The sequence below is a fragment of the Zingiber officinale genome, chromosome 1A, assembly GCF_018446385.1.
Source record: "Zingiber officinale cultivar Zhangliang chromosome 1A, Zo_v1.1, whole genome shotgun sequence".
NCBI classification, from domain to species: Eukaryota; Viridiplantae; Streptophyta; class Magnoliopsida; order Zingiberales; family Zingiberaceae; genus Zingiber; species Zingiber officinale.
The window spans coordinates 188,954,149-188,979,044 of NC_055987.1; the positions used below are offsets into that span (position 1 = coordinate 188,954,149).

Consider the following 24,896-nt stretch of genomic DNA (forward strand, 5'->3'; position numbering starts at 1 on the left):
TCTGCCAGATGAATTTTATGACCATCTGCTCACTTATCTTTGCCAGCGGCTCGGTCTACATCCACTTTGAGAAGTAGTCCACCGCGACGAGCAGAAACCTCCACTGACCGGTCAACATGGGAAATGGTCCTACGACATCAGTGCCCTATTGGTCGAACGGGCAAGATGATGTACGTAAATAGTATGATCGTTTATGCATGTTTTGACGCACATTCACTTGCTTTATACGTATATATTTCTTGCATGATCACCTCTTTTAGCATGTATTCACCATATATACTCTTTTGTTTGGATATCTGCTCTTTGTTTGGTTTTGTGTTGACAGAAATAACTTTTGGAGCGAAAACGGTGATTGTCGACGCACCAGGACAAAGCAGAGAGCACAGTCGTGCAACCATGCACGGTCGTGTGGCCAATCCAGAGAGGAATCAGAGCATGGTCGTGCAACCATGCACGGTCATGCCTCACCACCATCAGCCAAGCAAGGTATGGCCATGCAACCATGCACGGTCGTGCCCCCATGACAGTGGCCAAGCAGCACACGGTCGTGCCAACATTCCAGTGGAGCCGTGTGACCCTGGGCAGAGAAGCAGAAGGCCATGGCCGTGCAACCTTGCACGGCCGTTTGCACGGACGTGTGGCCACTCCAGAGAGGAAGCAAAGCATGGTCGTGCAATCTTGCACGGTCGTGCCTCACAACCAGCGGCCAAGGAAGACATGGCCGTGCGGACTCGCACGGTCGTGCCACTCAACCAGAAGGAAGGAAAGGCGTGGCCGTGCCTGTTGGGATCTTAGATGGCTAGAGGGGGGGGTGAATAGCTCCTTTAAAAACTTAAACGAAAACTTCTACACAGATAATCGTTAGCACAGCGGAATTAGAAAACTAAAGGAGAGAAAAACATAAGCACACTAACACTAGGATTTACGAGGTTCGGGGATAACTTGCCCCTACTCCTCGGCGTGTCCGTAAGGTGGACGACTCCTTGATCTTCGGTAGATCGCACCCCGGATAAATTCCGGCTAAAGATCCTCCTTCTCGGTGGAGTAACCTCTCCACAAAGATCACAAGAGTAGATTTGAAAGTGAAGCACAATTACTTACAGAGTGTGGCTAAAGGATTGAACAGTTTAACTTACAGCCACGAAGCAGAAAAACAACTACAGGAGGAATCAGCCAAGAGCTCAACGAAAACGCACAGCCTCTTGCTTGAACGACAGAGAGAGTTTTTCCAGAGTATATTTCTCATCCTCTCCTCTTCCTCCTTCTTATTTCTCTGCTTTCTTCATTGCGTTTGCCTGCATCGAATCACTGCAAACCAGTAGCGTATCACTGTCGCCAAACCAGGCGTCGCCAATCACGCTTCTTCCTCATCTGAACTCACACCAATACCATCCTTGGTCTTCTCTGAGCTCGAACCAATAAGGAAGAGTCAAGCTGATCGCAGCCAGTGAGACAACTGAACAAGCCAGTGAACGTTGACGCTTCTTTTGCACAATTTGCAGCGATAACCAGTAGAAAAACCATTTTGTTTTATTCCTTTGATAGTCATTGATTTGAAATCAAACATCACCATGGTACGTGCAGCCTGTAACTCAAAAAGCTCACAAGCAGATGTTAGATCAGATGCATCGAAACGAGTCGAAATCTCGAGAAGTAGCAGGAGGCGTGCGACATCATCGTGGATCGGCCGCCAGACCGATCCATAGTTCTGGACCGATCGGGAGATCGGTCCGGAAGATCTGATCGATGCGTGGACCGATCAGATTATGTGGATCGGTCCACGCACCGTTCCACCCTTTCTCGCCGCGTTTCGATCACTTCTTTCGATCGGTCCAGATCGATCGATAACCCACGAATGCTTACGTAGTTCTTGATCGGTCCACCGATCGGTTAACCCACGAATGTTTACGTGTGGATCCCGATCGGTCACCGCATCGATCGATAGCCCATGATAGTTCAGGTTACCGATCGGTCACCCGACCGATCGCTGATCTTGAGATCGATCGGGCACCGATCCAGACGACAGTATCCTTTGGATCGATGCGTCAGACCGATCCAATGCTACCGAGTGAGTTTTGCGACTTTCCGAAACCACGAGGTCTTCCCCGGTCCCGAGACCGAGCTCGAGCCCTCTCGACCTAGTCCGGAGAACGAGCTCGAGCCCTCTCGACCTCATCCGGTCCGAGAACGAGCTACCGAGCCCTCTCGACCATTCCGTGCCAAGTCACCATACTTGGACTTTTCCGTGCCAAGCTCCTGCTTGGACTTTTACCGAATGTTCCGTCAACCTTGACCCATCTGGATTTCCCTTACTGGCTTCACTCACGGGACTTTCCTCTCCAAGTCAACCTCGATCAAGAGTCATTCATTAAATTAATATCGATACAAACTTAAATCGGTGTCAACATCAAAACAACAGCAGACTGTATCAACAATCTCCCCTTTTGTTGTTTGACAACACGATTTAAGTTTAGATCATTGTTCAAATTTTCATAATTTTAGGGGAATCAAGATCCTCCCCCTAAGACAGATACAGTACCATGTAAGAATAGGAGACTCATGATTTTAGGGGAATCAAGATCCTCCCCCTAAGACAAACTTTCATTTAATTCTAAACTTAGTTACCTTCTCCCCCTTTGTCAAACACCGAAAAGGTGCGAACCAAGTAAGAAAATGTTAAAAGACTCCCCCTTAACCCATACTGTTTTTTTCTTAATCCCCCAAAATGCCTCTAAGTGTATTACGAGACAGTGATAAAGAGATAAATGACAAACAGGACATGCAAGTGAACAGCATATTAATATCCAATAGAAAATGAAGCATAATAAAGAGCAAGCAAAAAGAAAACGGAGTAGCATAAATACAGGAGTAGCATCAGAAGTGCAAACATCCAGGTCAGTCATAAAGACTAACAAAATACAGACAGCCAACAAACAAACTGTATCAATCAACATCCTCACACTGAGGAATATCACCATCATCGGCAGGAGGGGTGAAATCCTGAGGCGGCATGCCGGAGGATGAATAGCCTGGGTAAGACTGTGGAGGCGGGTAGCGCGCCATCCATCCGAGTAGCAACTGCTGTGTCACCACCTGATGACTGCGCATATCATCGAAGCGCTGGTTAATATGCCCGCGCAGGTCATCGTAGCGCTGGTCAATCCGTACGCGTAGTCCATCGAACTTAGCAGTCACCATCTCCTCGTGACGATCAAATCGGCTCTCCAACTCAGCGATCTGCCAGCGCAGGTCTGGATCCGCCTCGCCAATGTCAGCAGGAGGAGCAGCAACAGGAGCCGTGGTAACTCACCTAAAGCTCTCCCATCCTTCCACCGAACACCCCATTTTGCCCTATGATTCCAGACTTGGAAAATGCCCGTTTCCCAAGTCAGCAATCCTGCCTGACCATTTTGATTATTCTACCCTTAGAGACATCAACCTGAAGGGTCTCAAGCCAATCAGTAATTATATGCCCATAAGGCATATAAATAGTGAAGCCGCTAGGCTGAGAATATGATATGATCGAGGAGTAGATGCTCGACATGATATCAAAATCGAGACGCCGACGCAAACCATAAAGCATAAGACAATGATATGATCGGATCTCAGATAATGGTTTAGATGTGATAGGTAGAAGGCAGTTCGTGACAATTTTAAAAAGAATGTAATCTTGAGGAGATAATCTCAAGGCTGCAAAAGTAGGGAAGTCAACATCTAGCTCATCTAGCCCTTGTCTAGGCTGTCTGAAGAAGTACTCATATATATCGTCAGGTGAGATATCAAACGGTGGAAGTAATCGATCTCGTAAGTCGAAATATCGAAAAGACATCACCGAACACCTCCGACAATTGAGATACTCAAAGAAAGATGAGATACTGAAATCAAGAGTCCGCTTAGCAACTCTTGTTTTAAAACCTTGATCATTAGTCTCATGAAGGTTATTATAGAACTCAGAGACCAAGTCATAGTTGATATCCCGTTCCAAGTAGACTAGTGAATCGAGTTTGTAGTATGCTATGATTTCGGACACTTGTGGGCAAAATTCGTCCATGAATTTTCTATCCACGGACCTACAAGGGAGTAATTTGAATGTCCTTTGTTGAAAAGCTTGCTCAGACTGGCGGTTTGGGAATCTACTGGAACTAGCTGGTTGGGGTCGGGAAGGAGCAGCAGAAGTTTTGGATTTGGATGTCTTGGTTGGTTCCTTAGAGGTTCCCTCACCATCAGTGGGTTTCTTCCTAAGGGGACACAATGGGAAAAACGAAAAGCACAGGAGCCACCAACAATTAAGAACCGAAACAACAGATTCAGTGAGAAACATAATGCAAAGTTCTAGAGAGGTAAGAAGTTACCTTGGTGCCATTTGAACTTTAGACTAGGGCTTCCGAGGGTTAGAGCTTCGGGTAGGGTTTGGCGTGCAAAGAGAAGAGAAAAGGGGTGAACTGGTGGGGAGAGTCGGCTAGGGTTCGCGTGAACGAGGAAAAGAAGGGATCGGGAGGTTTTAAGGGTTTAGATGGGTGTACAGTGAAGAAATGATCGGACGGTTGTCCGATCAGAAGGTGTCAGAAGCCTCCTGATCGGTCCCTGGACCGATCCAGGAACATCCTGATCGGTCCACGGACCGATCAGGAGACGATCAGTACGATCAGCGAGCTTCCTGATCGGTCGGTAGACCGATCAGAGATTGATCAGTGGCTTTTGTGCCGAATTGATCTGATCGGTCTCCGGACCGATCAGGGATCTCTCTGATCGGTCTGTAGACCGATCAGAAAGGGATCAGTAGCGTGCTAGACTGACTTGATCGGTCCGTAGACCGATCAGTGTCTGATTTCTCCCGTAATTTCAGTAACTGAAAGTTGTAATTCCGGTAACTGAAAGCTGTAATTTCAGTAACTTGTGTTCGATAATTTGTGGAAGTTTCTCTAGGAAAACTTCCATGTTCAGAGCCTAGAACCTACAAGCATAACTCTTACCTAAAAGTTATGGTCTGAACTTGTTTATAGTCTTAAGGTTTCAGATTCTTATCAAACAAAAACCTCACACTAACTCCAACCATATGGGGTTCTGTCTTCTTGGTCCTTAAGAGTTCAAAACTCATTTCTATGATCAGGTTCAAGTTTGTCAAAATATAAACAACTTGTCCTAATTTTCAAGCAAGGCACGAAAGCTGAAATTCTTGATCCTTGTTATGTTTAGTTTCAAGTTTGTCAAAATATATCCAAGTTATTATTATTTCCTTTAATACCCTATTGTTTTATCAATCAAAGTCATGACTTGAACCAAGCAATAATACCAATCAACACATCAACCATCAACCATGATTAGAAAATTTCTAGGCAAAAGTCCAACCAAGATTCCTTGGTTGGAATATATGAGTAAGATCTAGGAGCCAAATACACATGAATTATGTAATGACCTTCCCCATACTCAATTAATGTCTCTTCAACCTAATTATTCAAGGGATGCATGATACATTTTGAATAATTGGGTTGATCCTACCATCTCACCCCATTTCTAGCAAACAAAAATATTTTGTTAAACCTTATAGTTTGTGTGAGATGTTCCCAAGTTGCCCAAATTATTGTCCCAATTACTCTTGTCATTTTAATAGTCCTTATTGATCATGGTGAAGTTCTAATGACCTAAGGAGCCAAACACATTCCCAACTCCCTCCTTAAATGACTAAATTCATTCTCCGGAAGGGGTTTGGTGAAAATGTCGGCTAGGTTTGACTTTGACTCCACATATGTGAGCACAATGTCTCCCCTAGCTATGTGATCTCTTATGAAGTGATGACGCACCTCAATGTGTTTGGTCCTCGAATGATGGACTGGATTTTTAGTTAGGTTGATCGTGCTAATGTTGTCACATAGCACTTGTACACCCTTATAGGAAAGTCCATAATCCTCTAGAGTGTGAATCATCCACAACAATTGTGATACACTCTCTCCCATGGCAATGTATTCAGCCTCGGTCGTGGAGAGAGCCACACAATGTTGCTTCCGACTTGACCAACTAACTAATGATGAACCTAAAAATTGGCAACCCCCACTAGTGCTTTTCCGATCCAGTTTGCACCCAGCATAATCGGAATCGGTATAGCCTATCAAGTCAAAAGACTCTGTACGAGGGTACCATAGACCTACTCGAATTGTGCCCTTAAGGTATCTCAATATTCTCTTAACTGCAATTAAATGAGATTCCTTGGCACAGACTTGATATCTAGCACACATGCCCACAGCAAAAAGTATGTCTGGTCGACTAGCTGTGAGATATAGAAGACTACCAATCATGCTTCTATATTGCGTTAGATCAATTGGTTTTCCACTCTCATCATTGTCAAGGCGAGTGCTTGTCGCCATTGGAGTGGACATTTCCTTAGAGTCACTCATATTGAATTTTCTAAGCATCTCTTGAGTGTATTTCGTCTGATGGACATAAATGCCATCTCGAGTTTGTTTGATTTCAAGTCCAAGAAAGAATGTCAATTCTCCTACTAGACTCATCTCAAACTCACTTTCCATGTGAGAAATAAATTCATTCAAATAGCCCTTGTTATTTGAGCCACAAATTATGTCATCGACATATACTTGGGCTACAAAAATATTTTCACCATCTCTATGCAGAAATAGTGTTGGGTCTATTTGGCCTCTTACAAAGCCCTTTTCTAGTAAATAAGTTGACAGCCTTTCATACCAAGCTCGAGGTGCTTGTTTAAGCCCATAAAGAGCTTTCTTGAGCTTGTATACGTGGTTTGGAGCTTCGGTACTCACAAACCCCGGGGGTTGTTCAACATAGACCTCTTCTTTAATGAAGTCATTTAAGAAGGCAGATTTAACATCCATTTGATAGAGCTTGAAACCTCTATGTGCAGCAAAAGCTAGCATCAGACGAATGGATTCTAATCGGGCCACGGGAGCATAAGTCTCATCATAATCGAGACCTTCGACTTGACTATAGCCCTTGGCTACAAGTCTTGCCTTGTTTCTTACAACTTCGCCCTTTTGATTTAACTTATTTTTGAAGACCCATTTAGTTCCAATAATGGTGGTCTTCTTAGGTCTAGGAACTAAGTCCCACACTTGGCTCCTTTCAAATTGACCTAACTCATCTTGCATAGCTATGATCCAATCAGGATCGCGCAATGCCTCATCAACTAATTTTGGTTCAATCTCTGAAATCAATGCGACTTCATTAGACTCATTTCTAAAGAATGACCTAGTCCTAACCCCTTGTTGGATATCTCCCACGATTTGGTCTTGGGGATGACTAGTGGTTATCCTAGATTGTCTTGGTGTTGGTGGTGCCTCATGAATGGTCTCACTAGGCACAGGCAAGGACTCAATATCAGGCAAGGGATCAGCCGGAGCCCTTTGTTGCCTTTGCTCATCGTCATCAGAGTCAACCTCGACTCTTTCTTCATTTTGATCATTCAAACTTAGATTTCTAAGTTCAAGTTGAATTTCTCCTACATCCCTTGATTGATCATTTGATTTAGGGATTTCTTCAAAAGCTACATCAGAGGACTCTTCAATCAATTTAGTCCGATTGTTGTAGACTCGATAGGCTTTGCTGGTGAGCGAGTACCCGACCAGTATCCCTTCATCAGCCTTGGCCGAAAATTTTCCAAGATGGTCCTTGGTGTTCAAAATAAACACCTTACAACCAAACACCCTAAGATGTTTAATTGTATGTGGTTTCCCAAACCAAAGTTCATGAGGAGTCTTTCCTAAAAACCTATGTATCAGGATTCGGTTTTGCACATAGCAAGCTGTATTCACAGCTTCAGCCCACAAGTAACTCGGTAGTGAGTACTCATTGAGCATGCTTCGTGCAGCCTCTTGTAAGACTCGGTTCTTTCTCTCCACAACCCCATTTTGCTGTGGGGTCCTTGGAGTTGAGAACTCATGTCTATACCCTTTTGCTTGACAAAATTCTAAGAACCTATGGTTTTGAAATTCACCACCATGATCACTTCTAATAGTTTTAATTGTTGTTGATTTTTCATTTTCAGTTCTTCTACAAAAAGAAATAAAAATATCTATGGTTTGATCCTTAGTTTTCAAAAAGAAGGTCCATGTATATCTAGTAAAATCATCAATAATTACTAAACAATATCTACTACCATTCAACGAAATAACATTGTTACAATCAAACAAGTCCATATGTAATAAGTCTAAGGCAGTAGATGTACTCACAATGCTTTTACCTTTATGAGATGCTTTTGTTTGCTTACCCATTTGACATGCATCACATAGTTTGTTCTTTTGGTACTTGATGCTTGGTAAGCCTCGTACTAGTCCTTTGTTGGCCAACTTCCGAATGTTCTTCATGTTTACATGTGCCAACCTTCTATGCCAGAGCCAAGACTCTTCTTCTTTTGACATGAAACACTTAATCAAAGCATTAGTAGCACTTTTAAATGATACTTGATAAATATTATCAACCCTTGTGCCTACTAGTACCGTGTCAAGTGTGTCAATGTGTTTAACCAAACATTGACTTGAATGAAATTCAATTGTGTAACCCGTATCACACAATTGACTGACACTTAGGAGATTAAAAGTCATCCCCTTGACTAGAAGAACATTCTTGATGTGGAGACATTCGGATATATGAATGTCTCCAACCCCTATAACTTTAAGACTACCATTATTGCCAAAAGACACATTACCTCTATTTTTATTTTGTATGGTAGAGAATAGTGACTTGTCCCCTGCCATGTGCTTGGAGCATCCACTATCAACAAACCAAGTTGATAGACGCTCCCCCTCGACCAATGCCTACAAGACACGAAAGACGGATGTTTTAGGTACCCAAATTCTGGGACCTAATGCATCTACAATGAGAGACTTAGGCACCCATGCCTTAGTCACCTTCTTCCTAGTCTCATGAACCCTAGAAACATGTGTTCTATGAAATTGGGTTCTTGACACTAAAGAAATAAAACTAGACTCCTTAGGTTGGTATCCTAATCCAGCCTTGTTGTAAACCGCCCTTTGGGCATTTAGAATCATGTCTAAGGTCTTAGAGCTGGTTGAGAATTTCTCAAGCATTTTCTTGAGCTTCTCAATTTCACCCTTCAAGGTTTTGTTTTCATCCTCTAGGGCCTCTTGATAAAGGTCATCGACCTCATCTTCCCTAAGGGCCCTTAATTTCTCTATTTCATCTTTTAGCAGTTTAGTTTCTGTTTTTGATTTTTTAAGGGAAGTAGACAAATGTGCAATTGTTTTATAACACTTTTCTAAATGGGGAGATGTTACCTCTTCATCATCCGAAGATGATGAAGTCGCGGCTGAAGAGCTTGAGTCCTCACTCTCGGACTCGGACTCCTCTCTTGCCATGAGGGCTAACTGTCGTGTACTCTTCTCCCTCTTCTCTTCCTCAGATGAACTTGAAGAAGACTCATCCCATGTAGCTTTTAGAGCCTTCTTCTTCTTGACTCTTTCCTCCTTCTTTTTGGCTCGTTCCTCCTTCCTTTTTAATTTCGGACACTCGCTCCGATAGTGTCCCTTTTTGTTGCACTCATAACATGTAACATTAGTTTTGTCAATATTTTGTTCACTAGGTTTACCTTTCCCTTTGTATCTTCTGCTCCTTCTCATGATTCTTCTCACGAAGTTGGCCATCTCGCTTGATGATGATTCACCTTCATCATCGGACTCGGAGGAGGATAAAGATGAAACAATTTCTTTCTCCTTCTTCTTTTCTTTCTTTCTTCTTCCCTCCTTGCTCTTTTCTTCTGCAACCAAAGCAATACCTTTCTCTTTTTGCCCTTTGTTAGCAAGTTCATGTAATTCCATTTCACAAAAAAATTCATCTAACTTAACAATGGAAAGATCCTTGGATACCTTGTAGGCATCCACCATAGATGACCACAAGACATTCCTAGGAAAAGCTTTTAGAGCATACCTTACGAGGTCACGGTTTTCTACTCGTTCATCCACCGAATGGAGACCATTGATGATCTCCTTGAACCTTCCATGTATCTCACTTACAGTTTCATTTTCCTTCATGACAAGGTTCTGTAGTTGGTTTAGGAACAAATCCCTCTTGGCGATCCAAGAGTCTCGAGTCCCTTCTTGGAGCTCGATGAGCTTGTTCCATAGATCCTTCGCACTTGTGAAAGGACCAACCTTGACAAGTTGATCCTTGGCTATCCCACATTGCAAGGTGACAACCGCCTTGGCATCGGCTTGTCCCTTGCGAGTTTGCTCGGTTGACCATCTCGATGAGTCAAGTTCCTTACCTTCTTCGTCCTTTGGAGGTGAGAATCCCTCCTTGACGGAGAACCACATGGAGATATCGGTCTTGAGGTAATACTCCATGCGACTTTTCCAGTATTGAAAATTTGCTCCATCGAAATAGGGTGGACGGTTGGTGCTGAGTCCCTCCTTCATGGCCATTGTTTAGCTCTTTGGGTTGTTAAGCCGAAATGAAGAGCACCAGGCTCTGATACCACTTGTTGGGATCTTAGATGGCTAGAGGGGGGGTGAATAGCTCCTTTAAAAACTTAAACGAAAACTTCTACACAGATAATCGTTAGCACAGCGGAATTAGACAACTAAAGGAGAGAAAAACATAAGCACACTAACACTAGGATTTACGAGGTTCGGGGATAACTTGCCCCTACTCCTCGGCGTGTCCGTAAGGTGGACGACTCCTTGATCTTCGGTAGATCGCACCCCGGATAAATTCCGGCTAAAGATCCTCCTTCTCGGTGGAGTAACCTCTCCACAAAGATCACAAGAGTAGATTTGAAAGTGAAGCACAATTACTTACAGAGTGTGGCTAAAGGATTGAACAGTTTAACTTACAGCCACGAAGCAGAAAAACAACTACAGGAGGAATCAGCCAAGAGCTCAACGAAAACGCACAGCCTCTTGCTTGAACGACAGAGAGAGTTTTTCCAGAGTATTTTTTTCATCCTCTCCTCTTCCTCCTTCTTATTTCTCTGCTTTCTTCACTGCGTTTGCCTGCATCGAATCACTGCAAACCAGTAGCGTATCACTGTCGCCAAACCAGGCGTCGCCAATCACGCTTCTTCCTCATCTGAACTCACACCAATTCCATCCTTGGTCTTCTCTGAGCTCGAACCAATAAGGAAGAGTCAAGCTGATCGTAGCCAGTGAGACAACTGAACAAGCCAGTGAACGTTGACACTTCTTTTGCACAATTTGCAGCGATAACCAGTAGAAAAACCATTTTGTTTTATTCCTTTGATAGTCATTGATTTGAATTCAAACATCACCATGGTACCTGCAGCCTGTAACTCAAAAAGCTCACAAGCAGATGTTAGATCAGATGCATCAGAAACGAGTCAGAAATCTCAGAGAAGTAGCAGGAGACGTGCGACATCACTGTGGATCGGTCAGCAGACCGATCCATAGGTTTCTGGACCGATCAGGAGATCGGTCCGGGAAGATCCTGATCGGTCTGTGGACCGATCAGACTATGTGTGGATCGGTCCACAGACCGTTCCACCCTTTCTCAGCGTTTCTGATCACTTCTTTCTGATCGGTCTGTAGACCGATCAGATAACCCACAGAATGCTTCTGTGTGGTTACTGATCGGTCTAATTTTGACAGTTCTGGGTTGATAGCTTATCACTTAGCCAAAAATTGGCCCAGCTAAACCATGAGCACAAGAAGTTGTAGGATTCGATCGGCCAACCGGACACTTCCAATGATCTATTCGATCGACTTTCACAAGAAGTAGCTCAACTGAAGAGGGAGCTAGAGACCCAATCCCTAGTCCCGAGACCGAGCTACCGAGCCCTCTCCGACCTCATCCGGTCCAGAGAACGAGCTACCGAGCCCTCTCCGACCTCATCCGGTCCAGAGAACGAGCTACCGAGCCCTCTCTGACCATTCCGTGCCAAGTCACCATACTTGGACTTTTCCCGTGCCAAGCTCCCTGCTTGGACTTTTTACTAGATATCTGGTCAACCTTGACCCATCTGGATTTCCCTTGCCTGGCTTCACTCACCAGGACTTTCCCTCCCAACTGATCAACCTCGATCAGTAGTCATTCTGAGTTAAATTAATATCTGATACAAACTTAAATCAGTGTCAACATCAAAACAACAGCCAGGTCAGACTGTATCAACAGTGCCAACCTTGCACAGTCGTGCCAACCTTGCACAGCCGTGCCACGACCCGTGCGGTGCCCGTTCCCTAGCGTTTAGTTCGGGACTTCGTCCCTCCCCTCGGGGAAAGCCGTCGAGCTTCGTCCACCGCCGTCTCTTCACGATCCGTCCATCTTCAGAGCAAGGAGGCATCCCCAAGACATCGGAATCATCGGCGAGCATCTCTTCTCCCCTTTCTTCTCACATCTAGGGTTGTAAATATGCTTTTCTTATTGTTCTGGGATTGTTCTTCCCCCACAATGGAGTAGACATCCTCTTTTAGGATTAGAGAGTACTTGTAACGCGATGGAGATGTAGAACTATGTGGATCTATCTTATTTTTATTCGATGACTTGTTCATGCCTTGTTCATACTTGTGTGACATATTTATATTTCATGCTTTGTTGATTGATGTGGAGGATGGTTAATCCCGCAAAGGGGACGCCCTAGAGCGTATTGACCAAGGTACCCTAGTGACAGGGGTAACCATTTCCAGACGTCTAAGACATTCCCTTAAAAGGAGAAACAATCCCTTAGGAATTGATGTTCTCGTAGAAAGAGTGCTCTAGATCGTACACCCGAGGGGCCCTAGTGACAAGGGCAACCCATTCACGAACGTCTAGGACATTCTCTTGAAAGGAGAGGCAATTCCTCCATAAGGAAGTAGGAACCCGTACCATCTACCTTTATCCTTATTGCTATTTACTATACACGAATTCTTGCGATCTACCGAGGCGCCCTCGTGACAGGGGGTTAACCGTTACAGGATTTAAGAGGGATCGTCTATATTCGATACTTAGGGATATTGACCAATCTAACTTCCTACAAGAGCATGGACATAGAGGGTAGAAACTAAGCAATCTACGTAGTATCTCTTAGTATTACAATGAAACCGAAATCCTAGAATCCATCTCCCGTAGCTCAGTCTGTCTAAGATCAGTTCTTTCTCTTTTTCTCATCCTTCTCTTTCTCTCTTAAATTACACTCGATAGTTTGCAAGCGTCAAAGCCAACTTTCGACCGTCTAGATAACTTACTTGCGACATCTCTAGTGCTTAATCAACAGTCCCTGTGGATTCGACAAATCTTTTATATTACTGACGACGAAACCGTACACTTGCGGATGCGTAACACAAGACACCGTGGATGCTTTCATCTCCTCAGTCGGTCGGCGCGGGATGTTGTGATACCTTTGGCAGGACAAACAATTGGCTACTGTCTGAGCGGCATCTGCTCGGAGAGTGGGCCAAAAATACCTGGCCAGGAGAATCCTTCGAGCTAGTGAGCGGCCACCTGGATGACTTCCGCAAGAGCCTTGGTGCACTTCTTGGAGGATGTACTCTATGTCTTCTGACCTAATACACTTGAGCAGGGGTCTAGAAAATGTTCTCTTATACAGCTAGTCTCCGACCAAGGTGAACCGTCCTACCCTCTTTTTTAGTAGTCGTGTTGCCTCCTGGTCAACTGGCATGTTACTCGATCGGAAGAATTCAATCAGCGGTGTCATCCAGTCGCTCGGGAAGACTATTCCCTCCATCTAGTCGATATGCGCCACCAGTGAAACATGTTCGATCGGCTGGTTTATCCCGACCGGTGATAATGAACTAGCTAACTTAGCCAGTTCATCCGCTGCTTGATTGTCCAATCGGGAAATCTTCTGTACACTAACCTCTTAAAAATTTACCTTCAGCTTCTCAAATACTACATATAACTTGAGTCGGGAGCTGCTAATCTCGAACGTCCCCGATAGCTGTTAGGCGGCCAACTGAGAGTCCAAGTGAATGAGGACTTTTGTGGCTCTAACATACCGCGCTGCCTATAAGCCGGCTATTAAGGCTTCATATTCGGCTTCATTGTTAGTGGCACGATAATCCAACCGAACGGAAAGTTGCATCCGATCTTCCCGCGGTGAAATGAGTAGAGTACTGACCCCGCTGCCATACCGAGTGGACGAACCATTGATATATATCTTCCAAATAGATTCTGGCTCGGGGTTCTAGGCCTCTATGACAAAATCAGCCAAGGCCTGAGCTTTGATTGTCGATCGAAGCTAGTATTGAATGTCAAACTCACTTAGTTTGGTGGTCCCCTTGATCAGCCATCCAGACGCCTCAAGGTTAAGGAGGACTCTCCCCAAGGCGTTGTTGGTCATCACGATAATCGAATATGCGAGGAAGTAGGGACGGAATCTTTGAGCGGCAAGTACCAGTGCGTAAGCTAACTTTTCAAGACCAGTGTAGCGGGAGTCGACATCTTTCAATATATGCCTTAAAAATACACGGGTTGTTGTTCATGGTCGTTCTGCTTAACTAATGCCGAGTCTACCACATACTCGGTGAATGACAGATAGATCCAGAGCGGCTCCCTAGCGCTCGGCTTAGCTAACACAGGCAGGAAGTTAAGATACTCCTTGAGCTCTTCCAACGCCCGGTCGCACTCCACGTCCCACTGGAATTTTGTCACTCGGTGTAGCACTTTGAAGAATGGTAGGATCCGGTCAAAGGACTTGGATATGAATATGGACAATACTATGATCCGTTTGTCAGTCGTTGGGCCTCCTTTAAGCTACGTGGTGGGGACATGTCTTGCAGTGCCTTCACCTTGCTCAGATTCGTCTCGATCCCCCGCTCGATGACGATGTAATCCAAGAATCAACCGCTCCTCGTGCCGAACAGACACTTGTTTAGGTTCAGCTTTATTCCATAGGCCTTAAGAGTTTGGCACGTCTCATCAACATCTGCACAGAGGTCGACAGCTCGGAGGGATTTATTAGAATGTCATCAACATATACCTTTATATTACGGTCGATCTGCCGTTGGAACACCTTGTTAATCAACCTCTGATAGGTGGTGCCGACATTCTTCAGTCCGAACGGCATGACGTTGTAGCAATATGTTCCATCAGCTGTAATGAAGCTGACATTTTCCTGATCTTCTCAGGCGAGCGACACTTGGTCGTATTCTTGATACACGTCGAGCATACAAATCAGCTCACAGCCCGCTGTGGAATCCACCATCTGCTCTATCCTGGGCAGTGGATAGAAATTCTTCAGGCACGCCATATTCAAGTTGCGGAAGTCAATATAGACCCGTCATTTGTTGTCCGGCTTGGAGATCAGTACCACATTAGCAAGCTAGCTCGGGAACTGGACTTCCCATATATGACCGCCTCCAGCAGTTTCTCTATCTCCGCCCGGATTATTAGGTTTTGCTCCGCGTTGAAGTTCCTTTTCTTTTACTTCATTGGTCGGGCATCCGGTCAAACATGAAGTTCGTGCTGCGCCACGCTCGGCGAGATTCCGGGGAGCTCATGAGTCGACCAAGTGAACACATCATGGTTTCGCATAAGGCAGGCGGCCAGCTCTGCCTTCTTCTCGCTCTCTATATCGACGGCAATGAAGGTGGTTGCTTCCGACCAACTGGGGTGGATCTGAATCTCCTCCTTTTCTTCGTAAACCAGTGTAGAAGGTTTCTCAGTGATAACGTTCACCTCCAGTCGAGTATTTGTCTTAGCGGCCCTTGCTTCTGATCTGACCATCTCAAGGTAGCATCGCCGAGCGATCAATTGGTCATCTTTGGCTTCTCCTACCTTATTGTCCACCGGAAACTTAATCTTCTGGCAGTAGGTAGACACTACTGCTTGGAACTCGTTGAGGGCCGGTCGGCCCAATATGACATTGTAGGCCGACGGTGCGTCCACCACAATGAATTTTGTGGTCCTTGCCCTCTTCAGGGGCTCCTCTCCAAGTGAGATGACCAGCTTGGTCTGGTCGATCAGCAACACTTCGTTGCCCATGAAATCGTAGAGCGGGGTTGTCATCGGCAGCAGTACGCTCCGGTCGATTTGTAACTGATCGAACGTCTTCTTGAATATGATGTTCACCAAACTCCCTATATTAACAAAAGTTTGATGAACTATATAATTGGCGATTACCGCTCGGATGATCAGTGCATCGTCGTGAGGGATCTCCATTCCCTCTAGGTCTCTCGAGCCAAAGTTGATATTGGGTCCTTCGGCCTTCTCCTTGCTACAGCCCACAGCGTGGATCTCGAGTCGCCGAACGTGCGACTTCCTCGTCCGGTTAGAATCACCGCCGGTCGGTCCACCGGCGATCATTCCAATTTCTCCCCAAGCGTCGTTGCTCCGGTTCTCCTTCTCCTGTTCCGACGGTCTTATCCGCTCGTTAGAGTCTCGGGGGGGACTCGTGTTATTTCTTCACGAGGGTTGATGATGGCGTGGCTCAGCCGTCCTCCTTTCCTCCCATCGCTGAGCAGATTGGCATTTGTATCGTTGACCAGGAGACGGTGATCGGCGACGGTATCCACGTGGGGTCGGTCTGCTAGTTATTGGCGTAAGATCGTAGCAATCCTGCGTATTGTGTGTTGTCGATTGGTGGAAGGAGCAGTAGAGTGGTGTCCATGCCTTGCCTTTTGCGGCCTTCTTGTAGCCAGCCGCCACATGCTGTACGGCATGAGTCCTTGGCTTTTGGTGAGGGTGGGCCCCACCCGATCAAGGCCCCTTCGGAGGTTAATGGTTACTTGACAGCCTCCGTTCAGATGCGGTTGTTGGCTCGGCAGGCGTCTCCCTTTTTATCGACGCTTGGGCTTCTTCCACGTTAAAGTATTTCGTGGCCTTCCTCTGAAGATGTTCGAAGTCCCGTGGCGGCTTCGAATGAGTGATCGGAAGAACTCCCCTTCTGTGAGTCCTTGGGTGAAGGCGTCCACCAACACGTCCGAGGAGACCGCCGGGATGTCCATCGCCACCTGATTAATGCGTTGGATGTAGGACCTCAGGGAAGCGCTTCCCTGGCCCTTGCTTCAAGGCGAACAAGTTGATGCTCGTCTTCTGGTAGCGACGATTGCTAGCGAAGTGATGCAGGAAGGCCGCTCGGAAGTCCTTGAAGCTGTGGATCGAGCCTCTCGACAACCGTTTGAACCAACGTTGTACCGATCCAGATAGCGTGGTGAGGAAGACTCGATACTTCACCCCATCAGTATACTGGTGAAGTGTGACCGCGTTATCAAACTTGGTCAAATGGTCGTCCGGGTCAGTCACTCCATTATATTCTCCGATCGCCAATGGGGTGTAATGCTTCGGCGGAGGGTCGTCTAGAATTCCCTGCAAGAACTGTTGATTGATCCGCTCGGGCGAATCATCTTCCCTTAATGCTTTTCTTTTTCTTGTGCCCCGGACTAGCGCATCATCCGATGAAGATCCCCGGTCTCTATCCGCACGACCCCTCTCTTCTGATGGAATCCGAAATAACGCTCAAAGGAATGGGATCGGCGCATGAGGGGTTTCCCTATAGGTGTCAATCGGCTTCCTGGTTTGCTCCCAAGCGGCTATTTGGTCCACTTGCTCTACTCGTTCGGCCAACCGGCTTACAGCTGATGTCGCAGGCTCTAATGCTTAGCGCTCGGCCAGCGCTTGTTGTTGTTGTTGTTGTTGCTCCACTATCTTTGCTGTTCGGGCTTGTATCAGCGCGTCCAGCTCTTCTTGCGTCAGCATCATCGTGTGGTGTCGTCCAACATCTTCCATCTCCTCGTTTTGGATGTAAGCTACATTTCCACAGACGACGCCAAAATAATCATGTTCGAAAGCGTGCGAGTTGGAAAGCTAGGATATGGTTTCGCTGACCGAATGTGGATTCCACTTTGCTCTGCAAAACATACGACGTCAGTACCGAGCCAGGAAAGAGTCCCTGGCATTGACCCTCCGACGCTCAAGTCAATCATCGAAATGTGGAGAAGAAATGAAATAGTAGAATTATATGCCAAAATAAATCACGCGTACCTCCGTCGATGATGGATCCCCCTTTATATAGAGCCCTGGTGGGCGACGTGCATGCTTCTTAAGGCATGGGCATGTTCTCCGATATGTTCGTGGCCACGTTATCCAATATGTTCGTGGTCACGCCCCCCACGATGCCCTATGATAGGATGTCGCGAGAACCACAGTCCTGCTGCTTGGCCGAGCGGATCAGCCGCTCGGCTAGGACTCCGCTCTGTCCATGGTCAGGTCCCATTGCTTCGCCGAGCGAGTATCTGCTCGGCCAGGAGTCCTCCGATCTGTTAACTTCAGTTGCTCCTCCGTGCGATGTCTGTGTAGTAACCTGACTTCCTCTATTCGGACAAACTATCCGGTATCCCTCAGCGTTTTGATAATATGACATGTGTGCCTGCCTATGATATTCTCCCGAGTCGGAAGGATTTGTCCATCCAGACATATCTCCCGTCGATCGAGTCCTACCTGTCCTGACTGGCAGTTGTATTTATCCTCCGTTCGGCCCTTTGACACTTGGCCATTGATCTTGACTTTGACCTCCACCCTGTCGAGTGACCTCATGCCAGGTGGGCCTCCTATCGCCGCATCACAAAGCAAGATTGGTGGTAAAATGTTATAGTCAAAGATCTGGCATTAATTATGCTGAGGTATTCGCTCCCATTGCTTAATTAGAAACTGTTAGACTAATCATTTCTTTAGTAGCTCAAAATAAATGGAGAATACATTAAATGAATGTAAAACCTGTTTTCTTAAATGAAATTCTTGAAGTAGAAGTCTATATTCAGCAGCCATCAAATATGAAGTCAAAGGACAAGAAGATAGAGTTCTAAAATTGAAGATGACTCTCTACGGGCTAAAACAAGCACCAAGGGCATGGAATAATTGGATAGACAGAGAAAGGTTTCATTAAATGTCCTTATAAACATGCATTATACATTCAGAATAAGGATAAAGATGTTTTGATTGCCTGCCTATGTGTCGATGATTTGATCTTCACGGGAAGTAATCCAAGTATGTTTGGAGAATTCAAAGAAGTGATGACTAAAGAGTTTGAGATGATTGATATTAGGCTCATAGCATGCTATCTAGACATTGAAGTGAACTAAAGGAACAATGGAATCTTCATCTCACAAGTAGGTTATGTAAGAGAGATATTAAATAAATTTATAATGGATAACAGTAAACCCATAAATACCTCAGTAGAATGTGGAGTTAAGTTATCAAAGCATAATAAAGGAGAAAAGTTGATCCACCAATTTTCAAGAGCTTGGTTGGAAGCTTACGATACTTGACATGCACAAGGCCTGATATCTTTTTTGTTGTTGGACTTGTTAGCAGCTACATGAAATCTCTAAGTACCACCCACCTTAAGATTGCCAAGATAATTTTGCGCTATAGCAAAGGTATGATAGATTTTGGATTGCTTTATTCAACATCTAACCATTTCAAACTTGAAGGATATAGCGACAGTGATTGAAGTAGAAATATCGATGATAGAAAGAGTACTACAGGATTTGTGTTTTTTATGGGAGATACCGTTTTCGCTTGGATGTCGAAGAAATAACATATTGTCACGCTTTCTACTTGTAAAGCTAAACATGTGGTTGTGGCCTCATGTGTGTGTCATGATATTTGGCTCAAAAATTTATTGAATGAACTAAGTTTACCACAAGAAGAGGCAACCAAGATTCAAGTTGATAACAAGTCTACAATAGCACTAGCAAAGAATCTAGTTTTCCATGATAGAAATAAGCACATCGATATGCGCTATAGTGCATTACAAGAAAAGTGGTGCCAGTGGAATACATAAAGTCTCAAGATCAAGTTGCTGATATTTTTATCAAACCACTCAAATTTGAAGAATTCATCAAGATGCGATAGTTGTTCAGAGTCAAAATCAAGTTTAAGAGGAGGTGTTGGAAATTAAACTTAATTTTATTGATAGAGATATAATATTATAGAGTTAATGAATAAAGATAGAATACCATGGAGTTAGTGGATAAAGATAGAATAAATGAGGAGACAACTGTTGATAGAATATTATGGATAGAGATAAAATAGATGAGGTGGCAATTGTTGATAAGAATGAGTGTTCGTGATAAAAAATAAAATGGTCGAGATTCAATGTATTCAAGATTAGTGGTTATCCAATAAGTCTATAAATATAACTTTTTCAATGAATGAAAGCAAGTTGAGTTCACATTTTTTTCTTATTCTCTTCTTCCCTAGGACCCCGCATAGCGCGGGAGTTTCGTTGACCGGACTATCCTTTTTTTGTTTTTTTCTCCTCTTTCACCTAAAGTGCATTTCTTTTCCGATATTTTTTCCCCAACCAAAAATCGACACAGTTCTGCAGGCAAATCGACTCTATATATTCATGGTAATCATAATTTCCCTTAATTGATGTCCAATGTCCTCCCTACTTTAAAAAGGAATACACCATAAACAAAAGAGAAGCAAATCCATCAAATCTACACTAGGGTTACACAACAAAGATAAATCTTACTGATAAATGTCCTCCAGCTCCGCGATAGTCGCCATTCCTTTTCCTCCCGAAAACAACGAGAAATGAAAGCCAGCCGCGGCCGCGCAGCACGACTCTCACAAATTCTAGAGCGTAGAAGGGATTACACTCCCCAATCCTCCACCTCAAAGGAGAAGAAGATCGATTCCCTATCGGAACCAAGAGCAGATCAATCCCTCGCGACTGATCGAAGCATGCTTTCCTAACTGAAACAGACAAAATCGTCGTATGCCATTTTATTGTGCTCTCTCCATTTTTACAGGAAACGAAGACGTACGCTATGGAAGAAGAAAAACAATGATCCGTCCGATCGTAATTTAACGGCTCCTGTGGAACCTCGAACGAGGCCTATCAAGGAGTCCTCTTTTGGGCATTCAATGGACCGCATCGAGTTGGCCCATCGACCGCGAAATCACGGCGGCCCGCGCAACATTAAAGTTCTTAAGTGTGTTTACTAAAACCAAGCCCATGGCCTATTTTGACCTTTTTATTTTCTTGTATTAAATTAGGATTGTAAAAATCAGTTAATATTCTAATTAGATCAATTTTTATTTAAAGATAATGCGTAGTGTTAAATATTTCAAACTTAGATAGATTCCGAGACTGATAATAAGTTCTTTCAAAATTAACTATTTATTCCTCTGTTAGAAATGTTGTAAAAATGTCTACGATCGAGTAAATAGCTCTACGAACGAATGACTCGGATCGAATTGAAAAATGAAAAAATTTGTACAAGTTATACCTTTCGTCACCACTTTGTGTAAAATCGTTAAGTATAAATATGTTAGACCGACTCTAACAAACTCGTGGATACCTCGCCTAATCTCAACCTAATTTATCTCTCTTTTTTTATTTTAATTTTATTTTTAATATCAACTAGTGCTAGTCATTCTCAACTCTATTTATTTACTTGGTCGGTTTGTTTGGTAGATTTACACATGCATGATTCACTTTGAACGATCATCGTTAACACTAACAAACACATATAGCGTATAAATAGAGAGAAAGCGTCCAAAGAATACCTAAAAAAGTATAGCAAAAATAGAAAATGCATATTGTTTGTGAACTCTTAGCCTCTTACAAGACAAAACGCCCCTGGATTTCCTTTCTAAGTCTAAAAAGCGATCGATCCACCATGAGTGCCACGTTTGTCAAATTATGAAGATCAATTAAGAAGATTTAGTTAAATACGATTGCGACCGTTCAAAAGCCCCACTCATAAGAGAATTAAGATTTAGTTTAAAATGCCACGTTTGAGTTGTAGATGTAACAATTCAATAGCATTGTCATCGTTTTATTATCATTCTATTGATTAGCTTATTCTCTTGATAAGAGAATTAAGATGTGGAAAACTTTCTTTTTTAAAAGTTTGAAAAAAAAAACCCCGTAAGAGTTACGCTGTTGGCTTATGCATTATTTCATCCATTAATTAATAATTATTTTTTTAATTAAATAGGCAATTAATTCATTCTTAATAATTACTTGATTATCTCTTAAAATTTTAAAATAAATTTTATTTCTAAATTATTTTCTCATTGATTATTGGTCCCGCACCCATACTGGTCAGATAAATTATGATGGGCATTCTACTAATCTATGAAAAGTATAAATTTTAAATATTTGATTATTAAAAATAATAATTTCATTTTAAATTTATGTCAATAAAGTAAATATTTATTTGTGACTCTAATTTTATTTGATTATTAAAAATAAATATATCATTAATTAATATTTTTTTCTAAAATTCTTGTCAATAAAATAAATATTTATTGGTGACTTCAATTTCTATAAATAGACCAGTTGTCTGTTAACATTTCTTAGGATATATGATTAATGGTTGACTATATTTTGCTTTTAAATTTTTTATTAGTAAAAATTATTCATGCTTAATTATAGAAAGTTTTAAATATTTAATTATTAAAAATATTAATGTTTGATTATAGAAATTTTTAAATATTTGATTATTAAAATAGATATATCATTAATTATTCCTTTACAAATACGTGTAAACAAAATAATATATATTTATTTGTGACTATATATTTATTGATGAGACCATATTTTTTATATTAATTTTTTTTTATTTCATGATTAATTGATCTAATATTTTTTCTTACAACTTACTATTTTTGTTTTCAAGATGTCATTGGTCAAATGGTTGCACGAGACTTATCACAAAATAAAGAATTTGATTATGGTCTTACAAAGTTTCTTGATTTTATTTTAGGAGATTCAAAGTAAATATGTTTAACTTTGTTTTTGATTTTATTATTTACTATATTTTAATAATTTGGTATTTTATTATTTTAGGAACAATAGGTTATCATGCATTTTGTAGGGAGACTTTGTCAATGACATCATTATATACTTGAAACAAATAGGTGAAGAACGGGTTATTATCTATAAGTACTTTGGGTAAGTTTTGATGTGATCAATCATATTAAGTTAGGTTTTGTTGTATTTGATGTCTTGTGTATAAGTGTGTAGGAGGTTAGGAACACAAGAAGTCGAGTGGACGACGCAGCTAGCAAGAATGATGGTACGAGAAGAGAGCAGATGAGTTCGGTACATTCGAGGGATAAGGTATTGCGAAAGAGTACATCGATGGACGAGAAAGATGTGTGCGGCGTCTGAGAGATGAGAAGCCAAAGCAGAATGCTACTCGAGGAGAAGGCCGAAGTTGGATTCAGGTGAGCTCAACTTTGGAAGGTCAGAACATCACCCAAACAACTGGAGACGAAGCCAACGATCGGAGAAGGTGTCGGACGGTCAGCACGAAACTTACCGATCTGGGCGCCCGAACCACCACAGTGCCCGGAGGGCGCCTCATCGTTGTAGATCGACTTTTGGGGCTGTGTTAGCACTAGTCAGGGCGTCAAGACATGGTCCAGGCACCCGGAGATGAAAAAGTCTATCTTCTTGCCGTTGTGTAACCATTGCGTGGGGATAGAGGTTGCCTCGCTGGGGCGCCCAGAGAGGGTTCAGACGCCCGAACTGCACCACGTCATCAAACGGCTAGTTTCGACTAATGGACTATAAACAAATCCCTAGTCTTCTTCATTAACACAACACTTTCTGTATTCAACTTCTTTCACTCTGTTCTTCATTTGTCTATGTGTTCAATGTTATGTACGAGGCTCCGACTTGTGTTGAAAAAGGAATTGATTAGTTAAGTTTCTTTTGCCTTAGATTAGTAACCTCCTCAATTCCAAACTAAGTAAATATTTTTGTCTCGTACTGATTTTATGTATTTTAGTTTATTTTATTAAAGTGTGTCTTAATCAAAGCTGTAAGTTTCGAGAAGGGTATTGTTATTTTTTTAGGGCAATTTACCCCTCTCTTGCTGGTCACACAGGACTTATAATTGGTATCAAAGCGAGGATGTTTTAGAAGGACTAATTGCCGATCGAAGCATAAGAAATGACTAGAGCTAGCATCTATTCATTAATGTTCGAGGGGGAGTTTGTGTTTTGGAAACATCAAATGGAGATATACTTTGAAATCGATTTCAATATTTTACTAACAATTAAGTATGGTTTTGATATGTCCAAAAGAGAAGAAGGAAAAGAACTAGAGGAGCATTGATGGATTGAAAAGTAGCGCAATGATTTTATGGCTAATGGTAAGGTTGAGTTTCACCTTATGAGCATTTTGTCTGCTGAGGAACTCGACAGAATCCACAACTACAAGAGTACAAAAGAACTTTGGGAAAATGTCTTAAAGCTCCATAAAGAACCAAAAGAAACTGAATTCAACTCATCGATGGGCACGAAGTCATCGTCAAAAAAATCCGAGACTGAGGAAATTGCGGGAACAACATTTATAGTCGAATACCTATCCAAAAACAAAGAAAGCTTATCCAAGATGAGTATCGATGAAGGGGGGAGTGTTCAGAAGATAGCAGTGACAAAAGGGGAGCATCAGACAACAAAACTGACATGGTGAGTAATGTATATCAGCTTTCTCCTGATCAATTATTTGAGTGTATTAAAATGCTAAGTAAATTTCTATGTAAATTACGAATCAAGGTTGTCTCATTGAAAAAAGTTAATATTGACTTAGAAAATAAAATAGACAACATATACCTAAAAGAATAATTTGAGAAATTAATATATGAAAATATAAAATTAAAAGATAAAATAGAATTGCTAGAAAAAAATAATTCATGATTTCATGCTTAAATTTTTTACCTACTCCAGAAAGAAATTTAAAATATCAATGAATGCTTAATTGATATTTTAAATATCACAAAGATCAAATTAGAAAAATTATAATAAAATTTATTCCTAGTAAATATCTGATTAATCCAGTAGGTAAAAGCTTATATTAGGTTTTAAAATCATGCTTATGTTAAATTTTGATACTGTTGGAGTGTATACTGAAAGTCTAAGCTTTGTAAACATTCATTATGAATAAAGAATCACATTTGGTCTAATTATCTACATTTGTTTGTAGTTGTTCA

General features: G+C 42.6%; 1 protein-coding gene across 1 annotated transcript in view; it reads right to left on the bottom strand.

Moving 5' to 3' along the window:
- The window catches only part of LOC122008542, a 33,808-nt gene extending 12,986 nt beyond the window's left edge, over positions 1 to 20,822 (bottom strand). Inside the window, exons 1-2 of the mRNA XM_042564306.1 lie at positions 20,771 to 20,822; positions 20,417 to 20,712 (exon numbers count right to left, since the gene is read on the bottom strand). Coding sequence (XP_042420240.1) covers positions 20,417 to 20,712; positions 20,771 to 20,822 — 348 coding nt within the window. The remainder of the gene's footprint in view (positions 1 to 20,416; positions 20,713 to 20,770) is intronic.
- Positions 20,823 to 24,896: the final 4,074 nt, after the last annotated feature.